Source organism: Capricornis sumatraensis, chromosome 4, assembly GCF_032405125.1.
Source record: "Capricornis sumatraensis isolate serow.1 chromosome 4, serow.2, whole genome shotgun sequence".
Lineage (NCBI taxonomy): Eukaryota > Metazoa > Chordata > Mammalia > Artiodactyla > Bovidae > Capricornis > Capricornis sumatraensis.
In genome coordinates, this window is record NC_091072.1 from 155,226,252 (window position 1) to 155,245,093 (window position 18,842).

General features: G+C 39.3%; 1 protein-coding gene across 1 annotated transcript in view; it reads right to left on the reverse strand.

Annotated features, from left to right (window-relative positions):
- ENTHD1 (ENTH domain containing 1) overlaps positions 1–18,842 on the reverse strand; it is an 82,026-nt gene that overhangs the window by 35,756 nt on the left and 27,428 nt on the right. Inside the window, exons 3-4 of the mRNA XM_068971546.1 lie at positions 16,432–16,550; positions 626–749 (exon numbers count right to left, since the gene is read on the reverse strand). Of these exons, the coding sequence (XP_068827647.1) occupies positions 626–749; positions 16,432–16,550 (243 nt within the window). The remainder of the gene's footprint in view (positions 1–625; positions 750–16,431; positions 16,551–18,842) is intronic.

Below are 18,842 nucleotides of genomic sequence, written 5' to 3' on the forward strand. Positions count from 1 at the left end.
CTTTCATCCTTTTTTTCTGAGAAAATCAAGGGAAGAATGTATTGGAAACTGAGTTCATGGAGAACAGACAGGCTGGAGTGGCTCGACAGTGGGTCAATCAGATCTTGAGTAGCAGTAGAGCCTGGCTGGAATTCGAATAGTGTGATTTATTGGAGGTCAGTAGTATACTGTGCCATTCTCTAGTGTTACTCAAGAGATCATTAAGCAATCTGTGGGACACCATGCTTCATACTTTCTCACATTTTCATCTAATGCTTGCTTCTGAAAAATATAAGCTCTTCATCAAAGAGAAGATTAATACAGACAAGAAAAGGAGCTAAAATGAACTTTATGCTTTAAAGAAAAAAATTTATGAATATAAAAGATTTAACATTTGTAGTTAATAATTTTTGAAATGAAACAATGAAAATGAATAAAGCGAAACAGACAAAAACATTGAAACAAATAGTAAAACAAGGTTCTTGGACCCTGTGTGGACTGAATTTATCCGGGTTAGTCTTTTCCCACAGGACCAAAATTAAAGCCACTGTTGCTCTATTTCACAAAATAAAATCTGACGAAAAACAATACCTGTCCAGTGTTTCTTATTCCCGTTTCTGAGTACAATTTTTATTCTTTAATTTACCTGTATCCAAGAGATTATAGACATCTGTTTGCCCTTCTGACAACCATGCTGTTGATGAGATAATGGAAGTAGGAATTATCGGCAAAACTGGCTTTGGATCATCCTCACAAAATAACATCAGGTCCTTATGGAAAGCAAAAGAGAACACGAAAGTAGAAAAAAATTAATCCCACTGCTTCAATTTGCTACAGCAAATGGACAATTTATGGAGACACAATGTGTCTATATGTGCTAACATTATCATACATTTGGATTGAAAATTAGCATAGAAGTTATCTACACTTGGGTGTCCACTGAGTGTTGAGTGGTTTTCTATCCTTAAGGATCCCCTCTCCCTGCAGCAATATGGTTGGACCAAGAGAATATTATGCTTAGTGAAATGTCAGACAGAGAAAGACAAATATTGTTCGACATCACTTACATGTGGAATATAAAAATAATGCAAATAAACGTATATGCAAAACAGACTCACATATATAAAAAACAACTAATGGTTACCAAGAGAAGAGGCAAGGCAGAGGGGCATATTACGAGCATGGGATTAAGAGATACCAACCACCATGTATAAAACAGACAAGCAACAAGGATATATTGTAATAGCACAGGGATTTACAGCCATTATCTTGTAATAACTTTTAATGGAGTGTATCTGTAAAAATACTGAATTACTATGCTGTACATCCAAAGTTAACAAAATATTTTAAATCAACTATACTCCAATTAATATAAATTAATAAGTAAAAAACAATCTGTACCTTCTAAGTATATAAAAAAAAATCACTCTTTGCTACCTAGTGCAGATAAGCAATGATTTTTTTGAGGGGATTAACTTTCCCTACCATTTCTTGAGCATCCTTAGAACTTACTATCTCAGAGGCCGATTCTGTTTTATTGGTAGTAACAAAGTTACCTGTGTGAGTCTTTTATCCATATTTAAAATTTTAAACTTTTTATCATGGAGTAAAGAAAGCAGACAATAATCCAGTCAAGTAGGTTAAACAAGAATCAACTCAACCAGCCTTGTTTCATTTGTATCTTTACCGCTTCCCATCTATTTTATTTTGAAGCAAATATTAGATATATCACTTCTTTCAATATGTATCTCAAATGATAAGAACTCTAACAATAAATAATTGTGTTTACACTTATAAAAGATAATACTGTGAAAGTGCTGCACTCAATATGCCAGCAACTTTGGAAAATTCAGCAGTGGCCACAGGACCGGAAAAGGTTAGTTTTCATTCCAATCTCTAAGAAAGGCAATGGCAAAGAATGCTCGAGCTACTGTACAATTGCACTCATCTCACATGCTAGTACAGTAAAGCTCAAAATTCTCCAAGCCAGGCTTCAACAGTATGTGGACCGTGAATTTTCAGGTGTTCAAGCTGGATTTAGAAAAGGCAGAGGAACCAGAGATCAAACTGCCAACATCCATTGGATCATGGAAAAAGCAAGAGAGTTCCAGAAAAACATCTATTTCTGCTTTATTGACTATGCCAAAGCCTTTGACTGTATGGATCACAACAAACTGTGGAAAATTCTAAAAGAGATGGGGATACCAGACCACCTGACCTGCCCCCTGAGAAATCTGTATGCAGGTCAGGAAGCAGCAGTTAGAACTGGACATGGAACAACAGACTGGTTCCAAATAGGAAAAGGAGTACATCAAGGCTATATATTATCACCCTGCTTATTTAACTTATATGCAGTACATCATGAGGAACGCTGGGCTGGATGAAGCACAAGCTGGAATCAAGACTGCAGGGAGAAATATTAATAACCTCAGATATGCAGATGACACCATCCTTACGGCAGAAAGTGAAGAACTAAAGAGCCTCTTGATGAAAGTGAAAGAGAAGAGCGAAAAAGTTGGTTTAAAGCTCAACATTCAGAAAACGAAGATCATGGCATCCGGTCCCATCACTTCAAGGTAAATAGATAGGGAAACAGTAGAAACAGTGACAGACTTTATTTTTCTGGGCTTCAAAATCACTGCAGATGGTGACTGCAGCCATGAAATTAAAAGACACTTGCACCTTGGAAGAAAAGCTATGACCAACCTAGACAGCATATTAAAAAGCAGAGACATTACTTTGCCAACAAAGGTCCATCTAATCAAAGCTATGGTTTTCCAGTAGTCATGTATGGATGTGAGAATTGGACTATAAAGAAAGCTGAGCACAGAGGAATTGATGCTTTTGAACTGTGGTGCTGGAGAAGACTCTTGAGAGTCCCTTGGACTGCAAGGAGATCCAATCAGTCCATCTTAAAGGAAATCAGTCCTGAATATTCATTAGAAGGACTGATGCTGAAGCTGAAATTCCAATACTTTGACCATCACCTGATGTGAAGAACTGACTTATTTGAAAAGAGCTGGGAAAGATGGAAGGCGGGAGAAGGGCATGACAAAGGATGAGGCATCACTGACTCAATGGACATGAATGTGAGTAAACTCTGGGAGTTGGTGATGGACAAGGAGGCCTGATGTGTTGCAGTCCATGGGGTTGCAAAGAGTTGAACACGACTGAGCAACTGAACTGAACTGATGAACGTCACAATAACTCAATGCCATCAATAATGATAAACTGTTCAGACTTTCAATTTAACATAACTGTCATAAATACGTTTTTCTACAGCTTGTCTGGAGAAGAATCCAAACAAAGTCTTCACAGTGGGACTGGATGATTTGTCTTTTTTCCTCCATGAACAGGGGAAAATGTTTTTTTCAGTAATTACTGATGCATAATTAACAAACAGTAAAATCCAAAACCTTAAGTGTAAAGCTCAATAACTTTTAATATTATGTGTATACTTATGTAATCACATTTCCTTCACTCCAGAAAGTTCCCTCAAGCTCCTTTCCAATTGATACCATCCTCTCACCACCAGTAAAGAGTATTATACCTTCTATTGCCATCAATGTTTGCCTGTTCTTGGACTTCGTATAAATGTAGCCATACATTATGTATTCTTTTGTATCTGATTCCCACTGCTTAACATAGTATTTGTGAGATTCATCCATGTTTTGGGTGTGTTGGTATTTTTTTCTGTAAGAAGTATTCCACTGCATGAAAATATCACAATTTGTTTATCTGCTCTCCTGCACATGGACATTTTGGTTGTTTCCACATTTCAGCTATTACGAATAAAGCTCTATGGACATTCTTGCACAAATCTTTTTGTGGACAACTGTATTCATTACTCCTGGATATACACACAGGAGGAGAATGGCTCGGTCATAGAATAGATTTATTTTTAACATCTTTAGAAACTGTCAAACCATTTTCCAGGTCATCTGCCACTTTTTATAATTCATTAATATTCTGAAATAGTTGTATATTCACATTCAGTTGTAAGAAATAACACAGAGAGATCCTGTGTGTCGTTTACACAGTTTCCCTTATAAGTAACATTGTGCGAAATTACAGAACAAAATCATATTCAGGATACTGACATTGTTATGGTCAAAATACACATTTCCATCACCATAAGTCTCCTTCCTGATGCTTTTTTTTATTACCATGCCCTGCTCCCAACAACTACTAGTGTGTTCTTCATTTCTGTAATTTTGACATTTGAAGAGTGTTATATAAATGGAATCATACAGGATGTAACCTTTGGAGATTGGTTTTTTTCACCTGGCATAATTCCCAGAGAGTCATCCAAGTTGTTGCATGCATCAATAACTTGTTCCTTTTTATTGCCAAGCAGTAAAGGCAAAGTGGTTGTCTGAGGAGGCTTTACAAATAGCTGAGGAAGAGAAGCGAAAAGCAAGAGAGAAAGGGAAAGATATACCCAACTGAATGCAGAGTTCCAGAGAATAGCAAGGAGAGATTGGAAGGCCTTCTTCAATGAACAATGCAAAGAAATCGAAGAAAACAACAGAATGGGAAAGACTAGAGATCTCTTTAAGAAATTTGGAAATGTCAAGGGAACATGTCATGCAAGAACGGGCACAATAAAGGACAGAGATGGCAAGGATCTAACAGAAGCAAGAGATTAAGAAGATGCCGCAAGAATACACAGAACTATACAAAAAAGGTCTTAACGACCCGGATAACCACAATGGTGTGGTCACTCACCTAGAGCCAGACATACGGGAGTGTGAAGTCAAGTGGGCCTCAGGAAGGATCAAAGCTAGTGGAGTGATGGAATTCCAGCTGAGCTATTTCAAATCCTAAAAGATAGTGCTGTTAAAGTGTTCCAATCAATATGTCAGCAAATTCGGAGAACTCAGCAGTGGGCACAGGACTGGAAAAGTCAGTTTTCACTTCAATCCCAAAGAAAGGCAATGCTAAAGAATGTCCAAACTACCATACAATTGTGTTCGTTTTGCATGCTTGCACGGCTATGCTCGAAATCCTTTGAGCTAGGCTTCAGCAGAACTTCCAAATGTACAACGTGGGTTTCCAAGAGGAAAGGAACCAGTGATCAAATTGCCAACATTCACTGGATCATAAAGAAAGCAAGGGAATTCCAAAAACATTATCTACTTCTACTTCAGTGATTATGCTAAAGCCTATGACTATCTGGACCACCACAAACTGTGGGAATTTTTTGAGACGGGGATACCAGACCACCATACTTGTCTCCTCAGAAGCTTGCATACAGGTCAAGAAGCAACAGTTAGAACTGGACATGGAACAACTGACTAGTTTAAAATCGGGAAGGGAGTAGGTCAAGGCTGTATATCGTCACCCTGCTTATTTATTTTCTAATGTGGAGTTCAGTCGATAAATCATGTCTAATTCTTTGTGACCCCATGGAGTGCAGCATGCCAGGCTCCCCTGTCCTTCACTCTCTCCCCCAGTTTGCTCAAATTCATGTCCATGGAGTTGGCAATGTCATCTAACCATCTCATCTTCTGCCACTCCCTTCTCTTCTTGTCCATCAGGGTCTTTTGCCATGAGTCAGATGTTCATATCAAGTGGCCAAAGTATTGGAGCTTTAGCTTCAGCATCAGTCCTTCCAATCAATATTTAGGGTTGATTTCCTTTAGGACTGACTGGTTTGATCTCCCTGCAGTCCAAAGGACTCTCAACAGTCTTCAGGGTATATCATGCAAAATGCCAGGCTGGATGAATCATACGCTGGAATCCAGATTGCGGAGAAATATCAATAACCTCAGATATGCAGATAATATCAATCTAATCACACTAGGACCACAGCCTTGTCTAACTCAATGAAACCAAGCCATGCCTGTGGGGCAACCCAAGACGGGTGGGTCATGGTGGAGAGGCCTGACAGAATGTGGTCCACTGGAGAAGGGAATGGCAAGCCACTTCAGTATTCTTGCCTTGAGAACCCCATGAACAGTATGAAAAGGCAAAATGATAGGATACCAAAAAAGGAACTCCCCAGGTCATTAGGTGCTGGATGGCATCACGGACTCGATGGATGTGAGTCTGAGTGAACTCCGGGAGATGGTGATGGACAGGGAGGCCTGGCGTGCTGCGATTCATGGGGTCGCAAAGAGTTGGACACGACTGAGCGACTGAACTGAACTGAACTGAACTGAATGGCAGAAAGTTAAGAGGAACTAAAGACACTCCTGATGAGGATGAAAGAGGACAGTGAAAAAGCTGGCTTGAAATTCAACATTAAAGAACAAAGATTATGGCATCTGGTCCCATCACCTCATGGCAAATAGAAGGGGAAAAGGTGGAAGCAGTGACAGATTTTATTTTCTTGGGCTTCAAAGTCACTGTAGATGGTGACTGCAGCCATGAAATTAAAAGACACTTGATCCTTGAAAGGAAAGTTATGACAAACCCAGACACAGTACTAAACAGCAGAGACATCGCTTAGCCAACATAGTCTGCATAGTCAAAGCTACGGTTTTTCCAGTAGTCAAGTATGGATGTGAGAGTTGGACCATAAAGAAGGCTTAGCGCACAAGAATTGATGCTTTCGAACTGTGGTGCTGGAGAAGACTCTTGAGAGTCCCTTGGACAGCAAAGAGATCAAAGCTCTCAATCCTAAAGGAAATCAGTCCTGAATATTCATTGGAAGGACTGATGCTGAAGCTGAAGCTCCAGTACTTTAGCCACCTGATGCAAAGAGCTGATATTGGAAAAGACCCTGATGCTGGGAAAGAATGAAGGCAAAAGAAGGGGGTGAAAGAGGATGAGATGGTAAGGTGGCATCCCCAACTCCATGGACATGAATTTGAGCAAACTCTGAGAGATAGCGGAGGACAAAGGAGCCTGGCATGGTGCAGTTCATAGGATTTCCCAGGCAAGAATACTGCAGTGGGTTGCTATTTCCTTCTCCAGAGGATCTTTCTGAGCCAAGGATCAAACACATCTCTAAATCTGCACTGGCAGGCAGATTCTTTACCACTGTACCACCTGGGAAGTTCAGGACCCATGGACAAAGACCAAATGTGTATTTCTTCCTATGATCTCAATATCACAATCTTATAGAAGTCCAATTTTAATGTAGTCAAATTCTCCATTTAATGGCATCTAGATATGAAGTTATTTCTAGAAATACTTTCTCTAGTCTAAGAGTTTATAAAATGTCACCCTAGCTTTTTATTTCAAGAGACTATTTTTTAGATCAGTTTTAGGTTCATAGCAAAGTTGAGAGAAAGCTACAGAGATTTCCCTGTATATCTCTACAGTCCGTGGGGTCACAGAGTCAGACATGACTTAGCAACTAAACCACCACCACCACCATCACCAACCGTAGCTCCTGGCACAGAGCTCCCAAAACCCTTGGAATTTCCTGGGTAATATGAGTATCTTTTGTTCTAATGAAGTGACTCTTGGCGGGTTCTTTGAGGCTTCAAGATGGCGACTGGCCATGAGAAAGCTCAAGCCATGGTTAGAAACTTGAAACTTTCAGCCCTAACCTTCCAAGAAGGGAGGTGGGTTGGAGATTCAGTTAATGATCAATCATGCTTATATGATGAAGCTTCCACTAAAAAATCCTAGGTACATGGTACAAAGAACTTCTGGGTTGGTGAACACAACTGCATGCTGGGAGATTAAGTAAGTAAGTAAAGTCACTCAGTCGTGTCCGACTCTTTGTGACCCCGTGGACTGCAGCCCACCAGGCTCCTCAGTCCATGGGATTCCCCAGGCAAGAATACTGGAGTGTGTTGCCATTTCCTTCTCCAGGGGATCTTCCCAACCTAGGGATTGAAGCCGGGTCTCCCGCATTGGAGGCAGACGCTTTAACCTCTGAGCCACCAGGAGAGATACAGAAGCTCCTGCACACAGAATGGTTCTGGGTGCATTTTTCAATCTCAGCTTACATATTTCTTCATCTGTCTGCTCATTTGTGTTCTTTATATATTCTTTATTATATAATAAACCAATAAATGTAACTGTTTCCCTGACTATGTAAGCAAATACTGCTAAAAGCTGTTTTAGCAAATGATCGAGCCTCAGGAAGGGGTCACTGGAACATGGATTTATAGCGCGTCACCCAGAAGTATAGACGGCAACCTGGGACGTGCAACTGGTATCTGAAGCAGAGGCGGGGAGAAGGAAGTGTCGTGGACTGAGCCCTCGGCCTGCGGGATCCGATGCTGTCTCCAGGAGAAAGCATCAGAAATAAATTAAATTGTAGGACATCCAGCTGGTGTCAGAGAACTGCCTGATGTATAGAAACCCATGCCTCTGATGCTAGAAGTGGAATGTGGTGGCAGTATGACAGTAAAGGCGAAACATGGGCGGGGTGGGGGAGCGGTGGATAATGTGTTTTTCTTTTACAAACACACACACAAAAAGCCATAAATAAAGTAAAAAATCAAATGAATGACAAAGATTAATCTACAGAACACATTAATATAAGCAGCTCATACAGCTCAACATCAGGAAAACAGTGAAAAAAGGGGCAAAGACCTAAACAGACATTTCTCCAAAGAAGACATACAGATAGCCAATAAACACATGAAAAGATGCTCAACATCACTCATTATTAGATAAAAGCAAATCAAAATTACAATGAGGTATCACCTCACACCAGTCAGAGGGGCCATTATCAAAAAATCTACGAACAATAAATGCTGGAGCAGGTGTAGAGAAAAGGGAACCTCTTGCTCTGTTGGTGGGAATGTAAATTGATAAAGCCACTGTGGAGAACAGTATGGAGATTCCTTAAAAAACTAGGAATAAAACTACCATATAACCCAGCAGTTCCACTACTGGGCATATACCCTGAGGAAACAATAATTATATCCCAATATTCATCACAGCACTACTTACAATAGCTAGAACACGGTAGCAGCCTAGATTTCCATTGACAGATAAATGGATAAAGAAGTTGTACATATATACAATGGAATATTACTCAGCCATAAGAAAGAACGCATTTGAGTCAGTTCTAATGAGATGGATGAACCTAGAGCCTATTATACAAAGTGAAATAAGACAGAAAGAAAAAAACAAATATTGTGTATTAACGCAGGTATATGGAATCTAGAAAAGTGGTACTGATGAATCTGCATGCAGGGCAGCAGTGGAAATGCAGACAGAGTGACAAAGCTGTGAACATATGAGAAGAAGAGGGTGAGATGAACTGGGAGAGCAACACTGAAACCTACACATTCAGTTCAGTTCAGTCGCTCAGTCGTGTCTGACTCTTTGTGACCCCATGGACTCCAGCACACCAGGCTTCCCTGTCCATCATCAACTCCCAGAGTTTACTCAAACTCATGTCCATTGAGTCGGTGATGCCATCCAGCCATCTCATCCTCTGTCAGCCCCTTCTCCCGCCTTCAATCTTTCCCAGCATCAGGGTCTTTTCCAATGAATCAGCTCTTCCAATCAGATGGCCAAAGTATTGGCGTTTCAGCTTCAGCATCAGTCCTTCCAATGAATATTCAGGACTGATTTCCTTCAGGATTGACTGGTTGGATCTCCTTGCAGTCCAGGGGACTCTCAAGAGTCTTCTCCAACACCACAGTTCAAAAACATCAATTCTTCAGTGCTCAGCTTTCTTTATGGTCCATATTTTACCATATGTAAAATAGAGAGCTAGTGGGAATTTGCTGTATGATGCAGGGAGCTCAAATCCGGTACTCTGTGACAACGTAGAGGGGTAGGATGGGGTGGGAGATGGGAGGAAGGTTCTAGAGGGAGGGGACATATGTATACCTATGGCTGGTTCTTGGTGATGTATGCCAGAAACCAACACAACATTGTAAAGCAATTATCCTCCAATTAAAAATAAATAAATTTTTAAAAATCAAGTGAAAACTAAAAATGATTAGATAATGGGCTAAATATTTAACAGACATATAGCTCTAGTAACTGATAAAGAAAAAGATAGAAACCAAGTGGAAAAATGGGCAAAAGACATGAATTAATAAATAAATAAAAAGAAACACAAAGCCCAATAAACACGTGGTAAGTTGTTCAAACTTACAAACTTACAATTAAGATAAAACAAATTTAAGATTTTTCTACCTCTTAGATTGACAAAGATGTAGAAATTTGATAATACTCAGTATATACAAAGATGAGGGGATACACTTTTGGTGGATATAAAGTGGTGCAACTTTTGGGAGGACAATTTGGCAGTACTTTTCAAAACTAAAAATAAATATAACCTTTCAGCAATTCCACTTTTGGGATAGCATCATAAAAATGCATGTACAAGGTTGTTATTGTAACACTGCTTTTAATAGACAAAAACATTAAAAAATCCCAAAATGATTACCAACAGGGATGGGTTAAATAAATTAAGATTAATTTATACATCAAGAATACAACATAAGATAAATAAGTTCTTACCCTTTTATATTGTTTAAACTTTTCTCAGTAAGTATTTTCTAATTTAAAAAGAATAAAAATATAAAAATGGAAACAAATGACTTTTAAGCACAAAGCAAAGATGCAAAAAAGAGGTAAAAGGAGGATGAATTAACATAATTAGGCTAAGTATAATGTTCATTTCTCTAACGGCTTTGATATGTTCAAATTTTTTGCAAATATCATAAATGATATGCTAATAGACCCAAGAATAAAAATTGTTTACTCTTCACTTAATAAATAATAAACAGAGGCAGTAAGAAATAAACATTTTCCTTCTGTCACTAGCAATTTAGTAACTCAGAACTACACTGAAGGCTTTGGTCAGCTTTAATTTTGTGTGAACCAATTTATAGCATCCCTAACTGTTGCTATGGAAACAACTGAGACCCAAAAAAATCATAACCTCATTGTTGGATCTTCTCAAGTAGGAAAAGAGGAAGGTCTTTTGAGCTGATGAAAAGCTACAAATAGCCTTACTAATTAGCAAATTTAATAATAAAAATTCTGGACAGTATGCAAAGACAGAACTCATCCATGTCTAAGTGTCATAAATTTAAAGACTTTCTCTAGTTTGGAATGTATCAGAGGCGAGCACTATTCAGTTTTGAAAGTCCTATTCTATTCAGAATTTTACTTACTGCTTTTAGAACATTTTTGCATTTGCAGAAAGAGAATAGTTAAAGAAGTTGCTATTAAAAGTTTTAAAAAGATTTTTAAACTACCCCTCATTCTGCCAAAGCAATCAACAATATCATTTCTTTCTCATTCTGTATTAAGAACATGAGAATTTTAATGTAGATGCAGTACATTTGGCAACAACAATTAGATTTCCTATTCATCTTGGTAGGTTTTGTCTTCTGCTACAAGAGAAGATTACTGAAGAGGACATGTTGGATTGCATCAAGTATTCTTGACAGTAATAACAGCAATGTTTGTCAATGGGATGACGGAAGAGTGTTCTGACATAGTCATGCTTTGAAAAAGGAAAATCTAGCTTTAAACTTTGAGAGATGGGCACCATTTTCTGCTCATGGATATAAGATGTGAAATGATGTAAATCAATTACAGTGGATTCCTCTAAAGAAAAAATAAAAATGATGAGAATTTAAAGACTGATATTAAAAAAAAAAAAACCCAGTAGGTGACATTTTATGTCTTTGTGAAACTCCATAGCATATAAGATTATTCAAGTCTATTCTCTCCCTTAAAAGCCAGCAGCAGCAAATAAACTGATCGCAAATTTTAAAATCATTTTGACTTAACCTCATAACTTTGAAAATAACCTACAGATTTTCAATCTGTGGGCTATTTTGCAATTAAGATACAGTGAATCATATGCACTTTTCTGAGCTACTAGAACATCAGGTAAATCCAATACCTAGTGGCTAGAGGAAAAGGCTGGGAACAGAAGACTAGGAAATAGTTCCAACCCCCCTCATTAGACCTCTGGCAAAACCCTGAATAAAGCACTCAGAGCAGGAGGCCGAACAAGCCTGTATCACAGGAAAAGAGGGGAAGGGCACTGACATTGAGGGTCTCCTCATTCATTCATTTCACTGTTCATTAACACAAACTGGGCAACTGAAGATTCAATAATCAATAGACTAGAAACGTCTCCAAAGCTCTAGAAATGGAGCTTTCTTTCCAGTAGGAGAAAAATATAAAACAGAAAAACGAATGAATGAGATAATTTCAGAGAGTCTTGAGTGGAACAGATTTCCAGTTAAAATGGTTCTACTTGCTCATACTGCAGGGATATGTGTTCTGCAAACACACAGCAATGAAAGAGAAAAGAGAAAAGTGTGAGAATTAAAGGCATTATGTAAAGGACAAGATGAACATCTTCACAGATGAGAGCATGAATACAAACTCATGACAGTGAGGAGCTTGAAGCTGTGGATCTTTGAGTGCAAAAAGAAAAACAGATAGAGAGAGAAAACCAGAAGGTCAGTTCCAGAGGGGTAAACACAGATTTAAAATGATCACCGAGGATAAGAGTGTTGAACATGAGCTGACTGCTTAAAATGATGCCTGGGCATTGGGCTCCCCTACTTACAAAGGAACCTGAAATAATTAATCCGGCATCAGTCACGGCCTTGGACTCTGGCTTCTTAAAGTATTATACAAGTGGGTTCGAGGGGACACAGACTAAACTTCACCAGCAACTGAGCCACAGTACCTCTTGGTCTGGAGACTGGATCTGGAGTATCTCTGACATGAGTGAAAGAAAGGGGCTGTCCTCTGAAGGGAGTGCCTCCTGCGAATGCAGAAACCCTGAGCAGGTGAGAACACTCCATGGGACTGAGCAAGCAGGCTTGAGAAGACGCTTCCTCACCCTTCCTCTTCCAATCCCCTGGGGCAGGTGGTTTACCACTGAAGGAGTGCCTCCCTCTAAAGCTGCTTCTTGGGGTGCTAAGGATAAGACCCTCAGAATGAGCAATGATTAACTCTGGTATTCTTGGAGGGAGAGGGGAGGGGAAGGACGTGCTCTCCACCCTGCAGCCCACTTCTCCGCCATCTCACTTAAGCTGACAGAGCTGACACGGAGTAAGGTCTGACCTCTAGCAGTCCTAGACAAAGCGGCCATACTCTCAAGGGCTAAACAGTCATTTGAGGACCAAAACTATTTTTAAAAAAAACTGAATTACAGGTTTTGTCAAAGTATGGATATTAGAAAAGATGGACCAAGAATTTAAAGTTAATATACAAACTAAAATAAATAAATAAAGGGATATGCAATATGCAACAGGAATAAGCACAATAAAAAGAATGAAATAGAAACATTAAATATCAAATGTAAAAACAGAACGTGGAAACAGAGAACACAGTCAGGATAAACAGTGGAATGGATTCGCCAAGAACAAATATCAAACCGGAAGATCAGACTGAGAAACTCTAGATGAAGAAAAAAGAAAACATTAAATACAGTCTATAAAGAAAACTGAAGAGATATGAAGGTAAAAATAGAATTACTAACATTCAGATAAGAAGAGCTCAAGAAAGAGAGAAAAATAAAAATAAACAGTAAGAAATATCTGAATCAGAGATAACTGTCTCAGAATTAAATAGAGGTGAGAGACCGTCCACTGGAGAGTCTCGCAGGGTGACAAAGAGAGATAAGGAAAATCTACACTTAAACACTTAAGAGTAAAATTTCAGTCTTTTCAACAATGCTGTTGAAACAATTGGATATTGGTAGAGAAAAAAAGTTTTTTTTTTAAATCTCACCTATACTTCACACCTTACACAAAAATTAAATCAAAATAGATCAGAGATCCAAATGTAAAACATGAAACTATAAAGCTTTTAGAAGAAAACATAGGAGAAAACCTACATGATCTTGGGATAGACAAAGAGTTCTAAGATATAACACCAAAAGCATGATCCGTAAAGTAAAAAACTGATAACCTGGACTTCACTAAAATTTAAAACTGTTGCTGGAAAGCTGGGTGAAGTGTACCTGGGCCTCTGTACTATTTCTGCAACATCCTGTAAGTCTATGATTATTTCACAATAAAAAATGCTTACATGAATAGAGAAAGATGGACTGTTTGATAAAGTAAATATTGCTTATCCATGAGTGCGTGCTCTGTCGCTTAGTCAGGGCTGACTCTGCAGCCCCATGGACTGTAGCCTGCCAACCTCCTCTGTCCGTGAGGTTTTCCAGGCAAGAATACTGAAGTGGGTTGCCACTTCCTCCTCCAGAGGATCTTCCCAATCCAGGGATCAAACCTGTGTCTCCTGCATTGGCAGGCGGATTCTTTACCAGAGAGCCACCTGGGAAGCCCTTGCTTACCCACTGCTATGTCACTTCAGTCGTGTCCGACTCTGTGCGACCCCATAGACGGCAGCCCAACAGGCTCTGCCATCCCTGGGATTCTCCAGGCAAGAACACTGGAGTGGGTTGCCATTTCCTTCTCCAATGCATGAAGGTGAAAAGTGAAAGTGAAGTGGCTCAGTCAGGTCTGACCCTCAGCGACCGCATGGACTGCAGCCTTCCAGGCTCCTCCGTCCATGGGATTTTCCAGGCAAGAGTACTGGAGTGGGGTGCCATCCCTATCTTAACACTATATAGTAAAATTCCAGAGGGTATAAAGTGCTTTCCTTGTGGCTCAGCTGGTAAAGAATCCGCCTGCAAGGCAGGAGACCTGGGTTCGATCCCTGGGTTGGGAAGATCCCCTGGGGAAGGGAAAGGCTACCCACTCCAGTATTCTGGCCTAGAGAATTCCATGCACTATATAGTCCATGGGAGTCACAGAGTCAGACACAACTGAGCAACTTTCACTTTCACAGAGGGCATAAATATTTGAACATTTAGAAGAAAAAATAAGAGACTTTTTCTTATATTAGGATAAAAATTTTTTTCTTAAGATTTTTTAAGGCACAAAGTATAAAGGAAAACTTTGTTAATAATATTTTGAATGACAGAAGGTATCAAAAGCAAAGTTAAAAGGAGATAGTTTCTCTTCCCTGAAGCTCGAAAAAGAGAGAAAACTAAATTTCCCTTCAGGGTTCGAGAAAGAAATGCAGCCCTGTAGACACCTCGATTCTAGGCCAGTGATCCCTGGGTCAGATTTCTAACCTACAGGACTGTCAGATGCTACTTCCGTGTTGATTTAAGGCACTAAGTGCCGGGAGCCAGTGTGAGGAATACCGCCCGTGACAAGGTCATGAGGAAGGAAGCTGACATACGCAAGGCGTGCTCAGACTTCAGGGACCCCTCTGGAAATTCCTAAGCATGTACCCCAACAAAAATCTGCCGGCTTTTGTGCTCTGCTTTTCCGCTTTTTTGATATTCTCTGGAAAAAAGTCAATTCAGGGTTTTAGTCTTCTGCATTTGAAAGGGATGTCTCAGTTAAACCCCTCTGATAGCTCTCTAGCCTGCCTAACAGGTTCCCCAGACCTCTTACAGCTTGTGAATTGCTTACAGCCCCCCAACCGCGGGAGGCACAAAGCTTAAAAGCATCTTAAAGATACAGAGCCTTTTCTAAAGAGTTAAAAATTATGTTGGTAGAGGGTTTTCACTGTTGACTCAAGGACTGCTGCCAGACCTCCATATTCTTTATCTTTTAGGCACCTGGAAGGATGTTAATGTAAGCAGGATGTAGAAAAAGATACATAGTAGGTTTTGATGTTAGCAACACTAGACTTTTGAGTTAATTGCTTCTCTTTTGCTGTAAATCACTGTACTCCCTCTACTTGTTATAAGTTGCTGTATCCTTGCTGTGTAAGAATGTAATTTTATTTAGTGCTTTCTGAGAGTGGCACCAGACCTTGGGAAGATCAACACAAATAAGTCTTGTGGTTGACAAACCCTTATCAGAAAAAAGGCTGTAAAATGTTAAATTGGCCCTTTTGGCTGGAAGATGATGTAAATTACCTAAGACTTGTGTATACAATTAGGTATGCAGAGAAAAAAGCCTGGTTTTGATAAGAGTCTGGACTGCTAACGCTGCATAACTTTGTGTTACCCATTGATCTCCATGTTTTATCAAAAGTATAAAAGGCCTTCTGAACAATAAAGGGGACCAGATTCTCGGACCAGTTTCTCGGACTAGTCTCGGCCTGGTTTCTTGGGAATCTGGCTCCCCCCGTGTCTCTCTCTCTCTCTTTTTCTCTCCCTTTTCTTCCCTCTGCTCTTTACTTTAATTTTAGGCTGAATTTCCATCTGGGGCACGGAGGCTCATCAGGTCTACTTATTTGCTCTGGTTATTAAGATCCGCGCGAAAGGGAGCTTAAGGTGAGGCACCCTTAGATATTCAAGTGGGCACCGGTGGCCCAACGTAGATGGTGCAAATTCCTTGTCTGGAATTTTATTGGTCTTCCGCGTAAACCAAGCTATTCAGCCCTCTTTCTCCACTTAATCTTCCTACTGCACTATAGTTTCTTAATCTAATCTTATATTAATAAATAAACAAGTCTTTCCACGCCAACGCCGTCCACCCTTCGAATTCCCTGGATCCACCGGGGCTGGACCCCGGCAACTAAGCTTCTGGGAACTTGTTAGAGCAGCAATAGGAAACTACTGTGATGACTCACCTCTGTCAATTTCCAAGCATTAATCTCGACGGGTAGTGTTTCCTGGGACAGGACAGTTCCACTGGGCACCTCAATGTCTTGACACTGCTCTTGTTTCTGTCCTGCCTTGGAAGTGTTTTCTGTCAACAACATAAAGCTTTTACTTTGACAAAAAAGTAGTCATGTTTTCACACTGGCTCACAATTTTTCAGTTAATCACTTCTGATGATCCATTTTGTCTACAAAACATTATGTGCCAGTGGTAACCAGTGAGTATTAATCATTTAATATATCCCTTTATCATAACTGACAAGTTTGGACAGATTTTAAAAATACAACTTTAATTCTAGCCATTTCTCCCATCAATGATTCTATTTTAAGGGTTTATTATTTGAATCATATTTTAAAAAATAAGGTGTAATATAGAAAATAGAGTTTGAAAGTGTGAAAATTACTCAAATGAAAGTCTAACAAAGCAGGAGTGACATCTATAATTATTTTAATTAAGACTTAGAAGAACTTTATTATTGTGGTGTGAATTTCATGTGTTCTAGGAAAAAATAATCAGAAATATATAGGTTTTTTGAGAAAAAGAAACTTTAAACAAATTTTTGACTTGAAAATTTTAAAGAAAAAGAATATGCCAATGAAGATAAGCTATTTTTGTTTATATATATTTGCTGAATTTAATGATTTTTGTAGTCAATATCACTTTCCTTCCTATGTTATGAAATGTAAATGAAAGTATTAGAATCAACTATATTCCAGCATGTTATTGGGCACCACAAAAAGTCTAAGAAATCTATCTTCAAAGTAGTATACACACTTCTGGGGGTATTTAAAGACTTCCCAAGGGTTAGGTGGGCGTAGACAGCTTTAAAGGACGTAACTTCCAGATCCACAAGTTCCGTTTGTATTCTTACCAAAAACTGACCTGCCTGAGAATGCAACTATGTAGAAGCCTCTGGCTAGGTCTTTTCCTCCTCCTTTCATAATCAATTTTCTCCCACTTTACAAAGAAAGACATTTTCTTTACCCATCTAATTATGGAGCATCCTCCCTTCAGCTACAAGCATAAGAATCTCTGAGGCACCAAACAACAGTAAAAAAGATTGGTGTGGGGAAGCCTCTTTTATTCAAGGCATGAAAAACCCAAAGTACAGCTTCAAAGTTTGTCCCGTCTTACACATATTTCTTTCTCTCAGAAAGCATGGCATAAGTAACAGGCCTTTTGGGCCACACCAGGATGTGTGGTGCTCAGATATATCACAATATGGAGAAGCAGGACAGTGTCCTTGTGCCTCCCATCCCCCTGGTACTGTCAAAGAATGCATCACTCCTGGGGAAGAGTCCCAGAAGAGAAGAGCAAAGAAAGCATCGGGGATAGAAGCACCTTATTCTACCAGTGCCACACACTTAGGGCAGCCTTTGTGGTGGTGGTGGTGTAGTCACTAAGCCGTGTCTGACTCATATGACCCCACGGACTGGAGCCTGCCAGGCTCTTCTGTCCATAGGATTCTCCAGGCAAGAATACTGGAGTGGCTTCCCATTTCCTTCTCCAGAGGATCTTCCCAACCCAGGGATCAAACCTGGATCTCCTGCATTGCAGGCAGAATCTTTACCGATTGAGCTACGAGTGAAGTTCCACCAATGCAACACACTTGGGCAAGCCTTTGTGCCTTAGCTTTGAGAGTGTTAATGCAACCAGAGTGATGGCTGTTTCCATGTGTATTTAAATAAATAAAGTAAAATGTTTTTCTGAAAGGAAGTTTAAATCTGATTCGACTGGTTGTTTTGACAATGAGGACCAGCTTTGTAAACTAGGTAAATATGACAAATATTTTCCAGCAATTGAATGAAACAAACCTGCAGTTCTGAAGATTTGATGAAAATTCATTTAAAGCATATGACACACAAAAAGAATCATTTCTCAAAAACATTTGTGTTGACAGGTACACTGCAATTAGTGTTTTTATTTTTCCCACACATTCTGAGTATATCGGGTTAACTTAATGTGTAACCAGTATAATTAATAGCCATTTGATACATTTTAGCAAGTTTTTTGGTATTCCCAGAAATTGAGAACACAAATTGCTCCCAGTGACTGTTTAACAAGTCTTTTCCTAAGTAGGCTGTTTCCAATCCTTTGCTTTCAACAATGAAGAAAGACCTAATCACATTAACAGTTGACAAGTGATGGAAAACATTTTTATAATAAATCACTGTATAATTCTGGGCATATGACTTGGAAAGAAATCACAGAATTGATTGACACTGCTATAATAGAACACCTTCTATTCCCACTGACAATTTTATGTGAACAAGTCTTCTCAGCATTTACATCTATAAAAATGTAAAACAGAAACAGAATTTATGTTGAACCTTGTTTATTTCAAGCAATAAGTAATATTCACATGTGGGTAAATGAACAG